The 24,736-nt window shown below is 43.8% G+C and overlaps 1 protein-coding gene across 1 annotated transcript in view; it reads right to left on the reverse strand.

Moving 5' to 3' along the window:
* The window catches only part of TRABD2B (TraB domain containing 2B), a 260,817-nt gene that overhangs the window by 38,959 nt on the left and 197,122 nt on the right, over positions 1-24,736 (reverse strand). The window contains exon 5 of the mRNA XM_079314550.1: positions 1,379-1,469. Coding sequence (XP_079170676.1) covers positions 1,379-1,469 — 91 coding nt within the window. The remainder of the gene's footprint in view (positions 1-1,378; positions 1,470-24,736) is intronic.

Here is a 24,736-nt window from a genome sequence, read left to right on the forward strand (position 1 = left end):
GAAGAAAGCGTCTGCTTCCCTGAGTGGAAAGTTTCTTTGTCAGAAACCTAGGAATGGTACAGCTTGGCTCTTCTGCTATAGTTTGCTTGGTTTTTCTGTTTTACTAATTTTTTTTGTTTGGTTTTAGCAAAAAATTTCCAGCTCCAAACTATTATAGTGTTTACTGCTCTTCCCTGCACCATGTTGACTTTTCTCCCCCTGCCAAAGTGCTTCTTAAATCTCCTCTGAATATAAGCTCATACTGGTGGTGCTTAACAGCCTTTTCTTCCTCTTCCCCCCATTGTTATTTAAGACGATGCTTTTATTGCTCAACAGATTCCAAGAAGCATTTAGGATAAATGCTCTGTCAAAGAACACTTATGTACAGTTGAGCCATATTATATTCTATATGAATCACTGTGGATGTTTCCCAAACAAGGTTAGATCAGCCAGATTTTCCAACTAGATTACACACAGCTTTTTCAGACATGCTCTACTACCTCTGCCATTAATCCTCCTCATTGAGACTCACCTCGGTTTTGGACCATGTCATGTCTGCCCACCAGGGACAGGAGCATGCTGCTAACACTTTCTCCTAATGAGGATAACAATCCTATGACAGAGTAGCCTTGGCCAAATTTTATCTGCAGAATGTAGGGGAAAGGCTGATTTTGCAAAGCTAGAAGGTCTCTCACCAGCCCTCATGGTTTTATTGTCTGTGATTTCTTCAGACAGAGACCTCATTTAAACGGCCAGGAAAAAGAAAAGTCTATGAGATTAAGAAAGTCTGCTTTGCCGGCTAAGGATAATTTTGTGCCATATTTTATTTTATTCTAATGAAGATTGCCAAGAGTCTGTTGATCAGTCCTTCTTGCTTGCTTTACTTGACCAGATAGATGGAGAAGCTCAGGGAATACTGAATTGCTCTCTACCTGTCCAACACACTTTCAAAGGTGCATCTGCTACATTAAGCGTGGTCCTTCAGGAAAAACTGAAATTCCACCTGAAGAACAGCAGCCTGACAGAGAAGCCTGCAATGGAGAAGCAACAAAAACCCCATGGAGAGCAAAAGGGAAAACAGTTCTGGGGGAAAATGAGCTGAATGAGATGTTTCTTTAAAGAAACCATGGCACTTCTGAGCTGGTATAATGAAGCAGCTGTGATATAAATAATGTCCCCAAGTGGAAAAAACCCACAAAAACACCAGCCATTCAGGCTCCATATGTTTCCAAACTCACACAATGGATGCTTTACAATGAACTTTTTTGTCTGAAAATTGGGTGGGAAAGGAAGGTTCCTCACCCACCTCCTATACTAATGCAATAATCTTGCTTAGTCACAGAAAAAGGGAGAGAGAAAAGGAGAGAAAGTGATTAATAATCTGTGGGCAGCTGCTTACTTTCCAATTGGTTGTCCAGGAGGGGTGTGCTCCACTTCAAATCCTGCTTGTCTCAGTACATCAATCACAGTGTTGTTACCCAGGAAGTGACCTAAAATACAGGTAGAAAATAGCACTGTCAATCAAACCACTACTCTCACTCACTCGAATTTCTCCTGTTGGCACAGCAGTTTTGGGAGGCAAGGGTACCAAAAACTAGACCAGAGGAAGGGAGAGCATACAGCCCAAACTCTTCTTCCATCTTATTTATCCCTCCCTCCCCTCACATGGCCAAGGGGCTGGGTGGATAATAGGAAACCTAGATGGGTTGCTAGTCTCCCCTTCCATTGTGACCATTTTTAATATGTACACTGATTAAATTAATTTCCAACATGGAGATCAGAATGGCCCTGTGGTGGCAAAGGGATATTAGTAGAGCTTTGAGTCACAAAACAGAACAATTTACAACCCTGACCATCACTGCTCATGGTCTCTGCTAATGAAGAGACTCTGAAGCTGCTGTACTGCATGTTGAGCACTTCTCTGACTAAAACCACAGTGATTCAGGAATTGGCTCATCAGCCATTCAGCCACCTGCACAGCAGGGCTGGGAGGAGCTGGGATGGTAACCTTATCTCTCTCAAAACACGAAGATTTAGTCCTGTAATTCAGGGCTCTTTGTTAGAAGTGTAAAGGTCACATTCCTATTCACAGAAGTAACAAGGAGCTCAGTAAGTACTGCAGTGTGCACAGGCCTTGAAAGAGTTTACTTAAGGGAGTCCCATACACTTGAAGTCTGAACCAAATCCCACTGGAGTCAATGGGAGCCCTCAAAGGGTTTTGAGCACAGACTCAATAAGGCAGTGTAATCCAGCCAAAGCTTTCCACTTATTGTCAAAGTCCCACACTGTTTGCAGGAAGGGTTGGATATATAAAGTAAGGAAAAAAGAAGTCCACAAACATTTATTAAAATCCACATAGCACTGTAACCTGTCTCCAACAGCAGCCATGACTGACACTGAGGAAGGACAGAACAATCCTCCTCCATTATATTCATTATTATCCACTAGCTTGCAGCTCTGCAGGGCTGGGTGACCCCCATTTACAGCCAGGTCATTGCATCTCACTGCCAGCCCTGAACAGGCAGGAATGTGCTCAAGCCTCCATGTGCCAGGAGGGAGTCCCACCACGGTGTGGGGTGTAAGAACTCCCCTGGTTTGCTGCTGCTGCTTGGAGAGTGTGTGCTTGCCTGAAGCACAGAGAAAGTGTTTGGAGGAGCTGTGTCTGACTGCCTGGCTCCACAGCAGAGCCAAATGCCTTGCACTGAAAAAAACAGAGATGTGCCCGAGTCCCCCTCCAAGGACACGGCTGTGCAGGGAGACACCAGCAGGGTCACCCTGGGGATTCTTCACACACACTGCACAAGGTCCTGATGAATTTGAGAGCATTCAGCCCCCAGGATTTGCTCAGCCTGCACCCCCTGCTCCTGCTGCCAACAAGGGCGCTAACTCGCCTCAGTTGTTGGAACGATGGAGCTCTATGGCTTTGAGTGCAACTTGCAAGTGCTGGTAAGAGCTTTTAGCCAAAAGACATTTCTTTAAATGATTAAATGTACATTTGCAGAGCTCTAGTGTGTTCCAGGATTCCTCCACTTCCTTTTAAGAAAACTCAAAATCTGATTTTCCCCTTTCTAACTTACTTATAACAAAAGCCAAAGCAGCAAAGAACAGTCCCAAAAATGTGTTATACACCCTCAGAGATTCAAGAAATGAGACATTTGTGAATGATTAACTGGATTTGATCATATCCTGTTTTTCTATGCAGTGGCCAAGGCAAACAAAGGTCCCCATTCTGTCACTGGCAAAGTGACACTGAGGAACCAAAGTCAAAGGTATCAGAGTCCGAGATGTTTCCGAGTCCACTTTATTTTCCCAGAGCCAGAGCCTTAAATGCCAAAAGATTTCTTAATGTAAACAATTGTCCTGAATCCAGCAAATCTTTGACAACATGACAGCACAAGAGAAACCAATTTTAACTCTTTTAAACCCAGGGAAAAAAATAACTGTGCAAAAGCTCTGACTCCTCATCCCCCCAGTGGTAGGTCTGTCACCAATGCCAGCTCCTCAGTACAGCCTGCACATCCCTTCAAGGGATGGATGATGACCAAAAGATGACAATTCCTGGAATTCCCATTCCTGCCCTCTGTGTGGATGCCATGCTGAAAGCTGCCAGACTCTGGGACTGGTGATCTGCTGTGCAGCAAGGCAATGGGGCTTTTCTTTTAATGTTGCCTTTCCTAACTGGAACGAATGCCACCTTCCATTTAAAACCCCTAAACTTCAAATTTTCCCAAATAAATTAAAATCTTAATTACAAATATCCATGTGAACATCATAGTTATTAACATTTCCCAACAGCGATCCATGTTATTCCCTGGCAAGGAGTCCCTCAGGATCAGAGATATGGAAGAAGAAGGTTTAAGGAAAAAGGTGGCACTTGAGAGGTCCAGTGTAAATAGGTAACATGAAACATGACAGGTTAAAGAATTCCTGGAAGGATTTTCTTGGCCTGCCTCCTGCTGTGAAGTCCATCATAATTATCTTTCCAGTTTTAAAATCCAGGAAAATCTTCTATGTGAGAAATACCTTACATAAAATAACTCTCCCTAGTCACCAACAACTTGAGATAAGGACTTGGTAGATATTGACAACAACAGAATACTTCAACAGCCTTTGGCATGTGATGAAAACAAAATAACCTACATATTAGAGACAATCTCAGCATCAGTGAAAAACATCAAATTGCTGCCTCTGGCTGCTCATATGTGCAAATAGAGGATGCAGCAACTGTCATACACTTTATAACATCAGTGGATTTAATTTTTATTTATAAATATAAAATAAATGGGCTTTATATATGTGTATGTGTGTGCATCTATGCTTCTGCTTAAATATTTTAAAGATTTCTCTTCCTGGCCTTGGAAAAACCTCAAGAAAGTATAACTACTAAAAATTTAGTGCATCTAGAGACATATCAGACATGTTAGAGAAGCAAGGGAATGATCTTGCATTTCCATCACTATTCCCTCTTCAGTCTAAACCTGAATAAACCATTCCTGGAGTATTAACCAAATTTATCTTGACAGCTGATGAAAACTGAATCCGAGAGGTCAGAACATCAGCTGCCTTGGGAAATCCATGGAAGTGGAAAAGGAGAGAAAGCAGACATAAAAGGTTTTCTACATAGAGACCTGAAAAGAAAGTCTATGCTTGGGCATGGAGATATGCAGAGCAGCCACCCCTAACAATTTAAGATTAAAAAATGCCCAGGTGTGGATGCAATCCTTCCACCCTCTGAGGAAAGGGAGATACTCATGGGGTTTGCTTGAGGACAAGACTCAGTGCTAAACACAGCTATTCTGTAGTTTGAACACAAACACAAACACACTGGAGTGGTCAGTGTGGCTGCTGCACTTAAGAGGGGATTTCTTACTAAATTTGATGAGGCCAAGATTATTCTCCTTTCACTCACATCTTGTTTTTTTGAGACAAGGATCCAGAGACAGTGGAGGAACACATTATACACCATGGCTGCTAACATTAATCATAGACCTTCCACCCCTGGTGTGTTTTTTATTTTTAATTAAGGACTGTGCTTTGGACTACACAAAGCAGATCCATGTAATGTGTTTCCTTATCTCCCCAAGGTTTCATTTTTCACTGGAAGAAAGAAAGAATAAACCATCAAATTGGGTTTTTTAATGAAAAAACATGCAAAAAATATGTGAAATATACGTGGTTTCCTTAAAGCACGTCCATGCACAAACACACTGCTGAAAGAATGCACTTTCTTCCTTTCTTAGTGGAATATCCTGAGGCAGAGAGAAAGACACTTCTCAGCCAACTCTTGACAGCCATGCATTTTCTAATTGACCACATAAACTAAAGCTCTCCTTTTCCATTCCAGGCATCCTAGTGACCCTCATCAATAACCTAAGCATCAGGTTGCATCCCTCAAAAGTTAGATGAACTTGGGTGCCCCTACACAGAAAAATTATAACCGTTGTTTTGATGACAGAAGCAGAAAAGATGTTTTTAAGCAAATGTTATGTACTTTATCTAGGTTTAGAGATCTACTACAAATTACTTTGTCTATTCGTTTCACAATTCTTTGTTCCAGGGCTTAGAAGGATAACGGGGTACAAAGGAGCAGGAGATAATTCCCTCACAAAGGACCTCCATTGCCAGAGCCTTTGAAGTCTTGCTAAAAAAGCCTAGCTAGCCATTAGCTGACACACAGCAGAAATCTGAACTGTTTCCATGCACACTACAAGCAGAGCTATTTTCTGCACAATTAGTCATAAAAAGGGCCAATGTAAACTGTGTCGGGAGGTCTCAATTCTTTACATTCTCCACGCAGTGAATCAGACATTATGTATAACGTTTTGTTGCCATTTAGACCTTGGGCTGCTCTGCAATCAGGCAGCCTCTATTCCTCCTTCTCCCTTGATGCTGATTCTCAAGCCCCTTGGCAGCACCACAATGTTTATGGTAGGAAGGTTTCACAAGAATTAGTGTAGGGAAAAATGCAAAGGGTTGAGAGCTGCCCCTGCACAGTCAGGGTACTTGGTGGTTCCTTTGCCTGCTGCTTCCAAAACTGCATCTCCATTTCTCTTATTCTACAATGGTCAAAGCTGAGTGTTTTGGAAGCTGAAAGGTGAATTTGTCAAGATGACACTGTAGTAAGGAGCAAAACCAAACACTCCAGGCAATGATTTTTATCTGAATTTGCTGATTTCTCCACTGTAACATTCCAGTCTGACCCAGAGGTCTCTGGGTAACAGCAGGAATTTACTGGGAACCACGTGCCACCCCACATTACTCTCTTCTGACATGACAGATGGTCCAGACCCATGGCAGGGAATCAGTTTTGTGGATAAATCCTCCAAATTTTTAATTCCCTTTTTCTCCTTGTCCATCATCTTCCTTTGCTAATGAATAACATGCTTTAAAAACTGGAGGCTCTTCAGCCTTCCTCATGATGACCAGACAATTGCTCCTCTTTGTTCTTGAACCACTTTCTTCCTTGAAATCTCACTCCAGTGGTAAGGATGTCTTGAATAAATGTCTTAAATGCACTTTGACAAGGAGCCAATGCTGGATTTGTGCAGATCTTATTTTTGCAAGTTGGATCTCGATGTATATGAAAGATTCCCCCAGCCTGAGTACCCCCTGATGTGATGTATCTTATCAAGGAATGACACCAGGTAATGGATTAAGTGGGTGACATGCAGCACCTAGGCATGAGTATAATGTTAAGACAGCCTGAATTTGTTGATTTTAAATGCTACTGATAATGTGAATTCACGCTTGTGGGGATCCAGCAGGGGAATTTTCTGGAAATGGCTTGAAGGACCCCAGTTGGTATGAAATAATGTGAGCCATACCATGCCAGAGGATGAGACATGCATCCCTGCCACAGCAGACCAGATGTAACAAAAGAGAGGCTGGTATTCGGGTTTGAAACACCAGCTCTGCGGGTTTTCCAAAGAGAAAGGGACTATCAAAGGCCACACCTTCCAGAAAAGTCTGTCACCCCAAGTTGCTGGCTTTTTCTCTGCTTCAGGACATGGTTTTGCACTTGGAAATTGCAGCATTATGCAAAAAGCTGTGAAGGAGAGCTGGAGATGCAGAAAATGAACATTTCTCCTCCCCTGTTTGGCAGGAGTGTCCAAGCCCAAAGCATGCCTTAAAAATCCTCTGCACAATCCACATGCAATGGTCTTGTAAAGCAGGCTTTCATCATAGACTCCTTACATCATGCCACCCGTTCTCCAAGCAGATGGAGAAATCATTTTCCCTCTTGTTTGATGTTGTTATTCTATGCAGTTGTGAGGAACTGACTCACAGCCACTTCTGGACAGTCACGGGAATCAGAGCAATAACACATAAAAAGCCAAAGCGTGCAGCATTTCCAACGTCCAGCCATCCTCCCATGGCTCCCCTTCATTCTTTCCTTGCATGTAATCACCTCTCCCCTCTCACCCGAGTGCACTTACAGAATAAGCTCTGGAGGGAGGCCACACCGTAGCCAGAGGGAGAATGGAGAGATGAGGGGCCAAAAGTTGAGGGGGTTATTCCAGATTGACGCCAGGCTAATAGAGCACAGATCTGTGCTTCCCTGGGGTGTCTCTGAGATCTGCCGTGCAATTCTATACTTGGAGCATCTCAGTCTGAAGGACAGACAGATTCCCACAGACTTCTATTTCCTTGCTGCCCCCAAGTATAATAAACTCCTCCATGTCTCTGCATCTGATCTCCCTTTCTGAGCAGCCCTTCTGTTAAGGGTATGGAGCTATTGTTGAGGCACTCAAATACCACACCATGGAAATCCTTCTCCAGAAGCACCCTGGAGTGCAATGCAAACTCCTCAACAGGCTCAGCAAGAGGTGGGACAGAGTTTACCCGTTTGGAACAGGCTCCTTGTTGGTACTGCCCTCTGTTTCCAGTCTCAATGCAGTGCCACAATGTGAGCTCAGCAACCCAGTTCTCTGCTGTCTTTGAAGTCTTGAAGCACTTTCCCTCACACACTTGCCCTAAACATAGGTGGTAAATAATAAATGATTTTTTGGGGAAAAAAAATGTGCTCCATTTTCTTCCAAGTCTAAACCAGCTGTTTCACTAGGGTTAAGAAACACAACACAAGCAATAGATGAAGTGAGGTCACCTCCTAAGCATCTCCTCTGGCCTCTGTTTCAGTTTGTAGCTCCCTCAGACATTTCCACATGAAGTGACTGGTCTGTGCTAATGAGTCTCACAAGAGAGGATGGCACCTTCACAAAGCAATTCAATCTAACATCTCAAATACTAGGTCTGGGAAGAACACGAGCCCTCTGTGCAAATCTCTTTCCATTGACCATGTGAGCCTAAGGATCTCCTTTAGCCCTGGAGCCTATCAGACATGGTATGGTGACCCACCAAGCCACCCTGCCACTGCCCAGAAGCTCCTGAGCACTGCACACAGCTCATCCCTCTTCCCCTTTCTGCCCTGTCCCCCACCTTCCTTGTCATACTAGAGTTTGAACAGGACAGTGAGCTGTGTTGATCAGGCCTTTGGTTGATTATAGGGCCATTGGGGCTATTTCATATTCTTGCTTCACTTATGTGGCATTAGAGGTGTTTTCCACAGACAGAAGGTCCAACACAGGATGACAATTTCAGTATATGTTCTTAATGAAAACATAAGAACCCTTGAGAGTCAAACAACAAAACCTGAATATGTGAAGTGTTTATTCTCAAAATCTATTGGTTGTGTTTGCTGGTATAAGCTGCACCAACTTACTAGGGCAAAAATATGGAGGAGGAAAATTGTGTGGGCAGGGCTGAAATACAAGTTCGATTTACTTAGTCCCCCCCAGGTTTTACTGTGAGTAAAGGCAGGGCTTACTCAGTCTGAGATGCACAGAGAATGGCTACTGAAGGAATGCAGCCTCTTTTTTTAGCCAAGGTGCCTTATTAGTGCATGTACAGCCTTGCTGGAGTGGACAACCCTCTCCCACCTGAGCATAGTTATGAGCTCCTTCCACAGCTGCTGCCAGCCCCCTGGACAGACAGTGCAGGGCAAGCAGCCTCTGAGAGAAGTGTTTCATATCCCATCCCACCTAGTCTGGAATGCACATGGACCTGCCTGCCAAAGCCAGGCAAAGGTCAGGGCATGGGGGAGAAACTAGATTCCCTGACTCCTGCCTTCCTTGCAAAGGAGAAAACTGTGAACATAGCACTAGAACACCATGGTGGACTTGGTGCAGTCTGAGCTCAGGGCAGCTTTGGGCCTTGGAGAAGCTCCTCAGTCAGGAAGACAGCTTTTTGCAAGCAGGGCATCTCACTGAACTTGAGGAGGCATCTCTGAGGCCAAGCAAGGAGCAGATCATGTGGGACCTCAGCTGCTCTCAGCACACAGCCAGAGTTATGAGATGCAGCACCTTTGCTTGGCTTTGACAAAGCCTTCTGGCAGGTAATAAGGATGCACTAAATGGCTTCTTATAGGAAATAAATAGGGGTGAGGGTCATGGTCTATCATTGTAGGCTCAGTAGTGAGCTAGACTGTTGAGTCTGTGCTTTTTTGGCTTCTCATGGATGCATTTGGCCTCCTGTGCCCACACTGTAATCAAGTCTGGTGTGAAACTGCACTTTACTGTGTTTGCTTTGAACTGCTTTCCCCAGTTCCCCTAGTTTGCACAAGATAGCTCTAAAATGAATTGAACAAAACTGTAATCTGTTCTAATATGAGATCAAACCATTCCAGGAAAGTTAGTTGGGGGCAATGTCTGTCGAATCTGTGAAATTACTTCAAAAGACTACAACATGAGCTGTCATTTTCTGTTTGAAAACCACAAATCAAAGCTCCCAGTTGGCAGGACACAGATCCTTGCTTGTTCTTTCTGGTTTTGACCTCTCAGTCAATTATTCGACAGACTACTTTGCTTTCTCCATCTATTCCAGGAGCCCCTTTCTGGTGGTTTATTTGGATTGTGGATGTCTCATAAGTGAAAAACGTGGTGATGCCTTGGCGCAAAACAGAGTGATTCCTCAGCAAATTGCCAGCCCCCTGGAGTTTATGGATACAGGACAAACTCCTTGCTGGAGCAGACAGTACTGATGATTTCTACCCCACGGACATGGAAAAACAGAAACCATTTCACCAAACTTTTTTAAAAGGGGAACTCTTCAAGGAAACCAAAACTGAGCCTCCTTAGTCAGGATTCTTGTATCTATAAAAAACTTCACAGTGTTAGGACTGTCTGTGGCTCGGTCTTTTCCAGCTGGCCACTGGATGTCACTGTTGTTGCAGAAAAACACCCCCGAAAGTTCACAAATGAGGCTGTGAATAAGGTGAGGTGTCACCCCAACCTGGAAATGGCCTTTTCTTCCAGGTTAATCAGCACAGCACTGATGGTAACATCTGGAGGCTGCCCAGCCAGTGAAACACCTGGGGGCAGGACACCCTCGATGGTCTCCATCAGCAGCTGAGGGAGAGTCCTCCAGGGAGCTCAGGGACCCTGACTCACCTGTGCCCAGGTGTGTGTCCCCTCCCATTGCTGGATCCCCTCTTGTTTTGCTGAGACATGTCCCAGCAAGCCCAGCCTGGTCTCCAGTTTGGACTCAACCCTTTCTCTTGTGCCATCCAGAGGAGCACACTGCAGCAGGCATGATTCCAGGCTTGTCCTTGATCATGGATTAAAGGCAATTACACGTAGTGCTGCTCTGTGGTTTCAGCTGGCACTGCTCTAAAGGCAATTTGGTGCAGCTGTATGACTTGCAAGGGTTGAGCTAATTGCTCCATGAAAACTGCTCTGTGCTAGTAGATCATTTGCCACCTCCCAAGCTACACCAGGCATCTCCAAATCCATTCAATCCCACAGTGGAAACCTGCCCCAAAGGATCATCCTCAGCCTTAAAATTCAGCTAAGGATTCTTTTGCAGCACCACAATGAGCCTTGCCAGTTCAGACAAGGTGCTTTTCCAAGGAGTGCTGTGAGGCCCTAGGCTGAAGTCCTTCCCACAGAGGGAAAGCAGGAGAAATAAGCCCCAGGAGTCCACAAAACACCCTCAGATTGGGGTCAGATGCTGCTGCTGCTGTGGCATTCCAGGAGTTGAAAATTCAGACTTGTTTCCCACCTTACACTCCAAACCCAGGGCTTGCTGCTTGATTCATGCCTGTCCTGACTTTGGGAAGCAAACCCCAAAACAGGGCAGATCACACCAACAAACTCTTGATCCTGAGGAGAAGAGGAAGGCAGGAACACACTACAGACATTTGTGAAACTGCTGAATAGGATATTGCACCCTGAGATACACGTGGTGTTGGAAGAGATCCGGAGCACCCGCATCCGGAGCTCTGTCTCCTTTGAAATGCAAAGCATGCCAAAGATATGGAATAATAGATAACTGGGCTAGAAAGTACCCATTTTAGTCCATCTAAATGTCATAAACCAGAATCAGCTCTGCCTGGGCATGATGGATCAGATCAGCTTTGACAATAAGGATGTTGGTATAAATCAGAAAAAGGACCTCCAGAGTACACTGACAGCGTTAGGAGATTCCATGGCTGTGTATTTTCTTAAATGCTTTTTCTTTCTATAAAATCAAAACAGAAGAAAGAAATGCTTTGTGAAGGACTCACAGTCCTTTGGCGAAAGGTCCTGTGGTGGAAGGACAGGGGGTTTCCAGCAAGCAATGGCAAATGCTTTACCAGAAGGGTCAGTAAATCTTGTCTGTCAGAGAGACCATCTGTGTAGTGGGAAAGGAACAGAACACAGTCCTGCAGTAGTTAGAGATTCTCAGCTGCAAAGGTGCTCTATGAATACCTATCACAACCCAGCAGACATGAGCTTCATCCTGCAAATATTTCCATTTGTAAGCTACTCTGGGCACGCAAACAGTTGCATCAAGCCCCCACACCCCCATGGACAAAGGATATCTTGCTCAAAAATCTAAAATTTAACTGACTAAAAGTCTTGGAAAACTCTATTCCTCAAGTACTAATTTGTATATGTTATGTCTGTGGAGAAGTTCTTATTACAAATCTATTCTGAATTAGACTATCAAATGTGTCTCTACATTCCACTCATTATTAGTTATTTTTGTGAGTTTCACCTACACAGGTCTATTCTCAGCCACATGGCCAAACATCCTGACTAGTTTCAATTTAGGGTTTTTTCTATATAAATATACAGAATTTCTATATACATCCATGTTTTGAGCAAGCAGAAATATTTGATTTGAGTCCCCACTGCTGTACTCTGGTTTTACACTAGTGTAAACAGCAGTGGTTTCCACTGTTATCTCCTGCTGCCCAGCTGCTAACACTGGGGAAAAGGAGCAACAATGAAGGAAAGCACAATTTATCTGAACATCCCCTGATAATATTGGCCCAGGGAGAAGACTTCTAGTGAAACCAAAAAGAGGGAGATTCAGTGCTCCTGTGAAGTTTTCCTGATACAGCTGTCCACTCCGACACATGGTCACATTCAAAAGCTGACTAAGTTATTATGGAAGTTCAGAAACCTCAAAATATACACAACAGATTTCGAAAAACATTGTGGTTGTGTGGGTTTGAGCGTGCTTGAGGAACATGTCAAAATCCAAACAAACAATCCCCACCTTCACCCCTTTCTGTTAACACACGAGTGTGTGAGCACATCACCAAGCTTGCAATTTGTAGCTCTGTTATTCACAGCCTTCATTAAAGAATAACAGCCCCTGCTTGAGTATCACGAGGCAAAATTGTTCACACATGTGGACCAAACAGCCACACCAAGGCTGCACCCTTATGGTTTGTGAGTGACAAGCTTAATAAGATTACGCTTGATCTTTCTCTTAATAAAGCTGGATGACATTCAAGCAAAGCCTGGGGTTTTTTTTTTAATGGTACACCAAGGGAACCCAGAGTTTGGCACAGCTGGAGGCCTGAACCATCGAACAAAGCTTGGCACTGCCAGCAACCCCTTACGATCTCAGACCCCACATAATGAATATTTATATCTATATATACAGACATGCACATATATTAAATACCTATCATTAGCTGGTCAAGGTCAATGCTCTGGGTAACAGAGCTGGATGTAATACCAAGAATGATGATGGGTCTTTTTCTTTTTTTTTCCTGTGTTATGAATCACACAAATTAAGCAACCCACAGTTTATAGAGTCTGCAACATGATGGACTGCTTTTAAACCACACATACCGAAGGGAAGGAGAACAACTCCAAGAAATTACAAAAGCGAAAGAGAAGTGTCATCACCTTACTGTTTAAACTTGAGCACAGCAGAACACAGAGACTCCTGCTTAACTTTAATAACACCAGCAGCCTCAGCCGGCTCCAGGGAAGCAGTCATTTGCTTGAGATAAGTCAGGGCTCGTGTGTTTGAAGCTTTATGGGTTAGCAGCTAAATAGTGTTAGCTGAGTCACACTGATTTAAACCATCACTGCAACTGGCCCCAAGATTACAGAAGACAGTTCACAAAGAAATCACTCAGAAGAGGAATTACTGAATTTTTATTGGGGGAAAAAAAAAATCATCTATCTAAAAGAAAAATAATCCCTCCCCAACTACAACTTTATTTTTTAACAAGGAAAGCTTCCATAAGGACAAATGGAACATTCCCATCTTCTCTTTCCCTCATCTCTGTTGGCTGTGCCCTCAAGCTGAGTGTCTGTGTATTAAGTACCAGCTCTACAGATAAATCAGCAGGTCTCAGAATTAAACAGAGAGTTCATGATGGAGCTGGTATCTAGATGTGCATGGGGTGAGGATGGTCTAGACTCTAATTTATCTGGCAAAAAAAAAAAAAAAAAATTTTGCTAGCCAAAATTATTTCCCAAATTACATTAGGAATACTGATGAGGAATTTAAGAGTACTGGAATACTGTCCTTTGCTGTTTCCAAAACAAAGCAAAACAAAAATTTTAAATCCCAGTTCTATTTCAAAGCACGCAGCAATGCTTTACTGAAATGGAATATGCATACATTTAATTTCAAAAAGAACACAAACATGGACATTAAATTAAACACTTTGCAGAGCCGGAATTTTCTTCCAGGATTTTGTTTTGGTGAGAGAATGAAAATGTTTTTGTTCTGCATTGACCCAATATAATTTTTCCTTCAATCATCTGGTTCAGCCAACAAAACAACACATAAATCATTCCCACTGCTCTAGACTGAATCCAGGTCTTGTTAATGTGGATGAATTCCTGATCCTCAGCATCTCTCTTTTTCTTGAGATCTGCTTGCAATACCTTAAAGCCTGAACATGGTGGTGGGACTTTCTCTGGCTGTTAAAGTCAGATCCAGGGACAACAGGTTCACAGCCAAAATGCCACTTTGCAGAGTCTCATCTTCCCTTAAAGTCACTAACAAGACTCCCACTGAATCCAAGGGAGCTGATCAGAGATTTAAGCTACAGAAACTACATGAGGAAATTGTGCTTCCTTCTCTCTTCAACTCACAGCACCCGATTTTCTTCTGGGGCTGCAAACCTGTCCAGTCTAGTTCCTTACTTTCATTTACAATGCTTTAAAGTTTATTCTTGTGTGCAACCTGATCAGAAGCTCCTTGTATTCAATGAAAAATGCCTAGAAGGCATCTCCTGTGCAATGTGGGGTCCTTCCAGCTGTTTGAAGACACCAGAGCTCCAGAGCACTGAGCACATGCAATTACAGGTGAGCAGAACGTGAACAACAGACAAGATTCTCTTGCCCCTTGCCTCTTTGTGGCAAAAGTGTGCCTTCTTGAAGGCATCCAGCCCATGACTATCCAGTTAAATAATTATCAGCTCCTTTCAGTGGATCAAACTGAGATAAGCCTGATTGAAGTAAGAAATTAACTGCTGGCCCTATTGGCATTTATGTGCCTAAACATTGCAGAATTTTCATTCAACTGAACTCCACATATGATGTGCTCACACTATATTTTGGCTGACTGTTCTGACTTATATAAGCCTTTTGGCACTGGACTATCCTAGATTTCTCCCAACTTCCACACTTCTTTTGACAGCCAAGTTTCTGCAGGAAACAACACACTTTTCATTGAGGCCAATTAGCCCAAGAACGTCAAAAGAAAAAAAATCAAAAGGCTTTGGGTCAGTGACAAGAGCAATAGAGAGGCCAACAAAATGAAAGGCACTCATTCTGAAAACGTTTTTGACTAGTCAGAGCCAATTCCCAATGGAGTGAAACAAGAAAAACATTCCCTGAGAGATTCGAGGTCTGTCATGAATTGCCAAGGCACATGAAGAAGTCTCACTCTCCCCTCTGTCTCTCATTCCTTTCTGAGGTAGATCATGGGCTCCAGAAGGAGGGTGATAAGTCTGTACATCACCCACCCACTGTCATACAGAGGATAATAAGAGATCTGTACAGTGGCCCCAGACATATGAAGACAATGAACCAAGGATAAGGGCAACACACAGTAAGGTTCCACAGTTTCCCATGTTTTGGGGAAAAACAATAGAAATTGAAATTCTATTTGATAATATTTTCTTTGTGGATGAGATCCTGGGACTCCTTCTCTCAAGAAAAACTCACTTTGAGTCCTTGATAAGTAGGTTTGTGTCACTGCTGCTCCATCCTTAAAAGAAGCATAATCTGTTTTCCTCCCAGAAGGACATATTTGTCCCATGACGTGCCTGTATGTTGATAAATTTGGTGATGACTGAACTTTGGAATGAACTTCAGGATACTGTAACCTCTGTCTTTCCCACCATCACCACAATGCTCATCACTGACTCCACATGCAGGATGAGGAGCCCCACCGGAGCAGCAGACACCTCTTTTTTCCAGATTTGGAGACATCAGACTCACAGACTTGTCAGTATTAGAACCAAAGCTCACCTTTCAAGTTGTTTGAAGTATGAATTCAAAGGATTACTAAATATCAGTTTTATAAAGAATAAGGCTTCTATAGGGGGAGAAGACATCACTGGTTTCCAGATGAGCTTTATTTAATGAGAGACTTTGCACTTCCTAATCTGTTTGGAAAATAAATGCCACATGGCATGCTAATATACTGAGCAAGGGACAGTCAGGCTCTCAGCAAATAATTCATAATGACATCTTTTGGGTTAGATTTTATGACACTCTTTGTAGGACAATGCCACGAGTTGGTCTTGAGTATTTCACCATGAGAACAAAATATTCCTCCTGACATCTAGCTCTGTGTTCATGGGTTCATTTTTTCTGATGATTAATTCTGAGTTCACGTAGAGTGTGCTCAAGATTACACGGATTCATATTCAGTTGACCACATCTGAGAGGATTATTTTAGTGTGCCCCAGTTTATGGCCCATGAAACATGATCCCTCTTGTCTCTCCATGTCTCTCACTCTGCCAGCAGTACTATTCTAACAACCAGTGCTGGGAACTTGTATTATCAGAATAAAAGCAGAAAACAGCTACTTTTCTCTATGAAAACCAGCTCTCATTCAGTGACTTAATTTGCTTTGCTCTCAGAGCCAACAGCCAAGCAGAAGACACCAAAATATCAAAACATTTTGAAGGAAACGCCCTTAAGAACAAATCTGCATTTTGGGTTTGCCACAGTCTTGATCACTTTTGGTGCAACCAGCACATATTTCTGCTGTTACTAGGGATACTAACCCGAACAAGATGAAAGAGTGGAAACACCCTGATGCCACCTGAAGCCATTGTTTGTGACACTGAAGAGCTGTGACATATGGATTACACTGGAAGGTGTTTCCATCTCTACCCAAGGGACTGGTGCTGGCAGCTCAGTGCTGATCCTGGCAGCCAACAGGCAGATGTGCTGTCTAATAGTTTTGGCAACTTCTGACTATCTTTCCTATCATGGCATCATTATCTTGAGCTGACTGCCAGCTGGCCTGAACGGTGCTGGATACATGAAACACAGAGAAGCTTTCAACTGACAACACCCTGTAAATTATACATAGCACTGTTATTTCATGTGCAGCCCCCAAAGATCTCAGAGCAGTTTAAGGACAGGAATCAGGTCCAAAGCTGTGACCCTTGCTTAACAAGTGTTAGCTAATTAGAAAGCTGTCCCACTGAAATAAGCAGAGTTCCTCAAAGAAGTCTGTTTAACGCGCAGCTGCACAATTTAAAAAATGAAAATAAAAGTATTACTTACACTGGGGTTGTTTCTCAAAGCCACAGTTCTACTATATCCCCTTGGTGCTGTACCAAAGTAATAGAAATATGGAGCATTCCTATTCAAGAAAACCCCATTCCTGGTCAGTAACACAGTTACTTTGGAACCAACAAATAATCGTTTCTCCAGACCTTCAGCCAACCTACAATACACTTATGTTTTGGTAAGTGGCCTAAGTTCCCACAACTGAACCAGAACTTCTGCTGCACACAACCTCGCCTGAACCAACAGCAATGCAACTAGCTCGTGAGAAAGAGATGGATTTGAACTAAAGCCTTTTAAGTAAGATGCCTGCAGCAATGAGCCGTAGTAAGCTGCTGCTGCTCAGTATCATCGCTGCTGTGCCCAGGGCTGCTGGGGTTTTCTGTCGGGATTATCAGGCATCCCCTCCCTCACGTGTCCCTGTGGCTGCTCACAGAAAGCAGAGGTTATGTACACGGTTCTGCTGGAACAGAGAGCGCCTTTCACAGCCCCTCGGCAATTTTATTTTCCTTTGACTGATGCTGTCAGCGCGTTATCTGAAGCCTGCCTCAGAGCAAGGGCTCGGTGAGAGTGTTTGCACTGCACTTGTGCATTACTGCACCAGCTCGGGCACCCTCTGCCCATCACTCAGCGAGCCCCCTTTCTGATCACTCCACTGCCTTTTGGACAAAGCCCAACTCCAGCCCTCTCTGAGCACAGCACACTCACAGAAGGAAAGATAAGTCTTTTTCAGTTCAGTTTTCAGCTGAAAGTCAATGAGTTGGGTGGTTATTGGTTCTTTGTTGAAAAGAGAGATTTTCTGTAAATACTAGGCTTGCAGGAAAGATCAGAACCCACTTTTTTTCCCATTCATTTTGGAGAACTTAAATATGCAGCCTGCAGAATGCTGCTTTTGCAGATAGGAATGAGACTATCTTTCTCACTTATAAATACAACACATACACTTTGTCAAAAGATCCTGAGTACACTACTCTTGTGCAGTAGCAAATCAAGCTTTCATTTTTGTTCTTGTCTCTGAACATTATTACTGTGGTTGATATAATAGTGGAATTCCTTAGCTGACCACAGAAAAGAAAGCACACCTTTACATTGACTAGCTGACAGTCTATGACAGTGAACAGCAAGGAATACTCTGTGCATCTGGAATCGCAGTGGAAATGCATCTCATCCAATTTTCCAGGAAAGAAATTGGCCAGGACATCAGAGTAGCGAATCTCTTTGCTAAGTGTGCTACTGGAGCATTACTCACAGCAACTCCTGCCCAGGGTTTGTGAGTCACCACCAAAGGGAGGAGGGACCTCACCGTCCCCTGACAGCACAGGGGGGGTGGCCAGTGCAGATGTACAAGGTAAAGAATTACTCCTGAGCTGCCAAGAGCTCCACCAGCACTTGGTTTTCCCTGCCATGGCTTGCTTCCATCTGTGGCTTGTGCCAACTGAGAGCAGTTAATGGACAGCATGAAAGAGATTTGCCAGCCCATGGCACTGGAGTGGCAGAAGTGAGAGAGAGGACAGCACTGCCACAACAAAGATGTGTTTCCTTTGAATTCCGAGCTCCTTTTCCACAACACTGCTTTGCTTTATTCAGCATCCAATACCTGGGCCCTGAAAACTAATAATACTAACAATTCCACATTCACACAAATGTAGATGTACTACATACACAGGTACAAAAGGCACGTATATATTTTCCTGTAGAGGAAATATAGTATTTGTGCTTTATAAGATGAACAAGGAGAAGAGAAAACCAAGAATTCTGGGCTATTGCCCAAACCACACAGCTTTGAAATCAGCGGTGCATTGAAAAAAAAAAAACCCACACAAAAAAAAAAAAAAAAATCCCTATGCTTCCTTCCAAGAAAAGTGTCTAAGTTTTCCAATTTGTTTACAACTGATGTCTACCCACAAGAGACTAAATTCCGAGCTGGATGAGACTGGACTGGCATACAACACCAAAAAACCTCTCCTTCCTGACCTGGGGAACAATATCTTAAGTGTTTGTTCATGGAGGCAGATCTTGTGTTGCAGAACTTTTTCCCCAAACTGCTCTATCTGCTTTTAATTTCCAATGAATCAGCAAACACATCTGTAGGCTACTACTCTTCCAGACCAATGCTCTTAATTTTTTTATTCTCAGAACTCATCTCTCTTTTCCTGACACCTGCTCACTGCTCCCTCTGAAATACAGTCCAGAAATATTCAAGTACTCAGAAGTATTCAAGTTTCTTTCTCTGAAAGTCTCTCAGCTCTGATTTTAATTAAATTGTATTATATGTGATGTAGAAATAAGTGAAGTTAAAAATATAGTAATTAAGGTAACTTGACTCTCTAACAGAGAAAGACAGGATCTACAGCAATCTCTAAATGCTTCACATAGGTGAGGAATGTGATACAGTTCTGCACAGAAACAATATCCAGATGATACAAATACAACTGCATTATCCCTAATTGCCCCAGTCTTTTAAGTAGTACCTAACTCTAAGAGTCTGTACTAGTATTACTGTCATTTCTCTGGAAAGCTCAGTTATTGTCTACCACAATGGAAACAATCCTTAATATCAGCTATATCTTTGCTCAGCTTTGAGCCAAGGAATCATTTTGGTGAATCCTCCCCTAAGTCCCTAGGTCCCAGATTCGATGAGATATTGAAAATAGACCTAAATTGCAAACACTATCACTTCCCACTTCCAGACTGCAGGCTCCAGCCCAGAGGTTGGGTTTGGAAAAAGCCTTGTCTGTACCCCAGGAGCTCTGAGGGAACATCACCTGTTCTTCACATCCCACTACTGTTTTCCACTTAAAGCCATCAGGCAGTTGTTTTTCCTCTGAGCCTTCACCAGAAGTGTGCTGGGGTGTCAGGGCAGAGACCAGCTCCCACTAATGGCTTGTTCTTGCACCTGGGTTTGGCTAATGATGCTACTGCAAACTCTTCTTTGGTCAGGACGCCAGGGCCAGGCTGCATCTGGAGAAAGGACGTGGTCTTCCACCTGCCAGTCACTGCTGGGCTCATTGCCCAAGACCTGCAACCTCCAGATCAGAGGTGGAACTTGCTGGTGGGGAGGTCTCCATAGCAGGACAGCAGCATTATGTAGTTCCCTGCCACCCTCCTTAATGCATTCTCCAAACATTACTGTGCCATTCATGTTTTTGGTTTTATTTTTCATTTTACAGCAGAGGAAGGAATTGTACTATCCTTATTTACCAAGGCATAAAGAAGCTAAAAAACTTGGCCCAGGACCAACAGGTGGCCAGTAGCAGAGTAGGAATAGGAATACAGCTCTCCTGAGACTGATGTTCTGAGCTCTCAGAGGATGCTCTGCACACTCAGATGAAGCATGGCCTGATAACATTATGTATGACCATTTCCCTGCTTATGCCAGGGCCTTTCATCTCTGAGACTTCACAGCTCTTGCTGTCCTGTGTTTAACCTTGAGCTAAGCAGATAATTTATGGCCAAACCAATTCCAAAAAAGAAAAGGAAAAGCTGCAGTACTATATTTGAAGTGCAGTCTGGCAAGACATCCTGCTCTCTCTCCACAAGTACTTTATGGCAAAGCCTGAAACGGTTTCCCGGGATGTCGTATATCTGGCATGAATCCCTGCCAGGCAAAAATCTTGTCTTGTTTAATTAGCTCTCACAAATTTTCACCATCCAGCTTTCTCACTGAGGTCTGAACCACAGCTCCTGCTGTCCAGACACCATGGGGAGCGAGACACCACGTCCAAGGCCACTGCTGGTGGCCCGGCTGTGAAAACGCCTGATGGAAACTCATCTCATTAAACTTTCGAAAGATGGATGCTCTGGCATTGGACCAGCTCCGAGTTCTCAGCTGGAGTTTCTGCTGGCCTCCAACTCTCTCTTTGTAATATTTTAGGGTTTGCCTGCTGGAAAATGACTTGTAAGAATGCTCTCTAGTGCCAGTGTTTGGAACTAGAGCAGTTTCCAGCATTCCCGAATCCTGGGATGCTCAGAGCTGATGTGCTGACTCAGACCACTCGAGACAAGCAAGTTAGTGAAAGTTCAATCCAGTGGTAATGAGATCTGGTGGAATTAGACATTGGTATGATTTATTCTGTGTTTTGTAATCAGTGTAGAGTGTTAATGTCATCCATTTGCTCCCAAACTCCAGCTCAGAAAAGAGCAAGGCTAGTCAAAGCAAATGGCTCCAAACCTTCTGATGTCAGCCTCTTTTTGTGAAATGAGTGGCTCCAGATCTCTACAGAGCTGCCTGGCAGTTTAATCCTATCCCCTCAATAAGTATTTTTATTCACATTGACTATTAATTGGTTCAGCCACATAATGTTTCCCAGCTCCCTGCTAGAGAGACTGACATTTTTTAACAAGCCTATCAGCCAAACTTAACCCAACAGGTGTTGAGATGAAAGCTATGATCAGGAAATACAGACATTTTGTGAAAAATTCACCAAGTTCAAAGGGTTTTGAAGATTCATTGACAGTAAATGATAGGATTTGGTGAATCCAAAAATCATCAGGGTTTTCCAAGGCACTCTGCCTTCTCAGCTGCCCTCTGCACACCACAGAATCTTCACCAATAATTCCTGGAAAACACGTTCTTGTCTCTTGAGCTCTGTGGTCTCCATTACATAGCTTTTTTAAGACCCAATCTGTCATGTTTATAACCTAGAGAGAATATGTGATGGAACAAGAAAGCTTATGGCTGTGGTAATCTGGAAAGCCCTCTGGCACATGACAAAACCAGGGGAGTAACACAACACCGGGGCTGGCCACAAGCGTGCAAGGAGCTGGATGTGTCTGTGCATCTGGGAATGGAGACTTGGCTTTGTTTCCTGCAACTCAATTGGAACAAGAGCTCTTCAAAGCACATCTTCTTTCTCTTCAGTTTTCATAGCAAGGCAAAATTAACACAACAACAATCACTCTAACTACTCAACAGGATTGTCTTCTCCATCAAGGCAAAGATTTAGGCCTTCTGAGGTGATTTATCTTTTTTCTTTAACTGAATCCTACATGTCATGCCCCAGTTTTTGATACAGATGCTTTAATTTTTCCCCCATAACTCTTGTGATCAAGTGGGAATCTTTCCTTATTCCTGTCTGTACTGTTAGATATTTCCCTTAGATTTTTTTTTTTTTTAACTGTATCCAGCACTTTCATAGGAAAAGAATGACTGCTAAAAAATCCATTAGCATGGTTTGGCCAGAGTCCAAAATTTCAGCTACCAAGAATGTTAAATCCTCCATCTGTTTGCTAGTTAGATAATGTTACCTTTGAGCTTTCCTTTGGCTGCTAAAGACACTTTATCTGCCTTAAATGTTGCAGAAAATTACACTTCAGGTCAAAGCCTGTGTGCCATTAAATAAGGTGGGGGAGGGAAAGGTTCTTGCTATAAATTTCCACCTCTAGTTCCTCCTAGCTCTTGGTACATTCAGACACAGAAGAGTCCCGAGCTGAGTGCAATCATACTAATGGCCTGGGTAATTGATGGTGAATGATGGATATGTTGAGCTAGACTCTAATCCACTCTTAAATATTTGCTTGACTTTTTAAAAATCAAGGGAATACCCCAAAGGGAAGGAAGTTCTTTTGCACAGGAGAAGCTAAGCAGCCACGGTGTGCTCAGGCGAACATTTGGCTAAGACATTACCCAGAGCCTCAGCTGGGGATGCAGCCTGGGCAGCTCGCTCCTCAGTGCCAAGTCCTGGCTGAAACATCCATCAGACACCTCCAGGGAGAGGTGACTCAACTGCTTTCACTGTGATCCCGCTGAGGGCAGGCAGGAGGTGAGCTTGCCCAGCCCTGCCTCCATTTATCTCCTCACTTCTCATTACAGCTGATGGGACACACGGCCAGCCATCCTCTCCCTGAGGAGCGTGCTGGGTGTGGAACTCGCACGATTGACACGCACAGGAGCTTTCCTCATGGCTTCAGTCACAGCCTCTTCCCGCCCACTATCTCACCAGAGAACAGGGGCTGCTCCTAAATCCCATCACAGCTTTCCATCTGTCCATGATCCTGCTCCAGCACTGTCGCATCAGGTGCCTTCCAGATGAGCGCTGGAGATTGTCCAAGCTGCCTCCTGTGCTCCCCAAGGAGGCAGCAGCCCCTGCTGAGAAAAGCTAACAAGGAACCACTAAGCACAACTGCATGGGACACTGACAGCTACTCACCAGGAAGGATTAAAACCCACAGACCCCAAACCCACAGAAATGCAGGCACTTCCTGTAGCAGATCCAGTGTGTATCTGTCTCTGGTTAGGTCTCCACACTCCCCAGGGGTGGGTGGCTGGACAGGATTGGTCAAAAACAGGAATAAATGGTTGACCTGAACATAAAAACCTGAGATTCAATTGGTCAAGACCAGAGGCAACTGTTTTAAGTCAGCACAAGCACCCTTGCACCCCTGGTCAGGAGGACAGCAGGTGAGGCTGGTCCTGCCCGTCACCAACTCCTCCTGGGTAGCAAGAGGAGCAAGGATGGGGCTCCATGCCTGCAACAGGAGGTACAGACCAGCCTGCTGCCTCTCTGCAGCTGGGAGAAAGGTTTCCATCCAGCCCTGACAGGAGTTTCCCACCATCCAGCCAAGTTTCCTTAGCAGCAGCTGTGGGACTTAACTTTTAGGGCTAGAGAGAAATTTCTAGGCACAGAGCCCCATCTGCAGCAAAGTCAAAGTGACCCTGACAGCCACTGTGGGAGGTCAAGAGAAAAATGCCTGGAATACATGGAGTTGTCACTCCATCTTCCCCATCAAAGAACGAGCTGGCAGGGAAGAAGACTGGCCTGGCTGAACAGAGAGCTTTGGCTGGAATTCAGGAAAAAAAGAAGAGTTTATGACCTTTGGAAGAAGGGACAGGCAACTCAGGAGAACTGCAAGAATATTGTGAAGTTATGCAGAGAGAAAATTAGGAGTGCCAAGCCTAACTAGAAATTAATCTGCCTACTGCAATAAAAGACAATTAAAAAAGCTTTCTATAAATGCATTTGCAGCAACAGGAGGGCTGCAGCCTTTACTGGGTGTGAGGGGAAATGTAGTGACTAAGAAAAATCCTGATGGACTCAACACCTTATTTGCCTCAGTCTTTAATGGCAAGATCAATTGTTCTGTAGGTACCCAGACCCTTGAGTGGAGGACAGGGATGGAGAGCAGAATGAAGCCTCCTTAATGCAAGGGGAATGGTCAGTGACCTCCTACACCACTTCAACATACACAAGTGCTTAAATGACCTTATCATCCTCTACAGGTCTCTGGAAGATGCTTGAAGTCTGGTGGAGATCAAGCCCTTCTCCCAAGTGGGAAGGAATAGAACATGAACAAATGGCCTCAAATTGTGGCAGGGGAGGTCTAGATTGGATACTGGAAATAATTTCTTCATCACAAGAATTGTAAAACCCTGGCAGAGGCTGCCCAGGGCAGTGATGGAGTTACCATCCTGAAGATATTTTAAAGATGTGTAAATGTGGCCCCTGGGGTTTAGTGCTGGAGTTGGCACTGATGGATTAACAGGTATACTGGTTGATCTTAAAGCTTTTTTCCAACCAAAACAATTCTAAGATTCATTAAGGACTAAGAAAGCACCAATATAAGCACAAAAGGCATAGAGGTAGGAGGACTGGCAAGATACTAAAAAGGTTATCCTGCAGCTCAAAGTCACAGCTCCAAATCTGGCCTTACACAGGGCAACTACAATTCATTAGCCATTGCTGCAGTTGTGAGTGCCTTAGGGAAAAGCCCC

The sequence above is a fragment of the Erithacus rubecula genome (assembly GCF_903797595.1).
Source record: "Erithacus rubecula genome assembly, chromosome: 10".
In the NCBI taxonomy this organism is placed as follows: Eukaryota; Metazoa; Chordata; class Aves; order Passeriformes; family Muscicapidae; genus Erithacus; species Erithacus rubecula.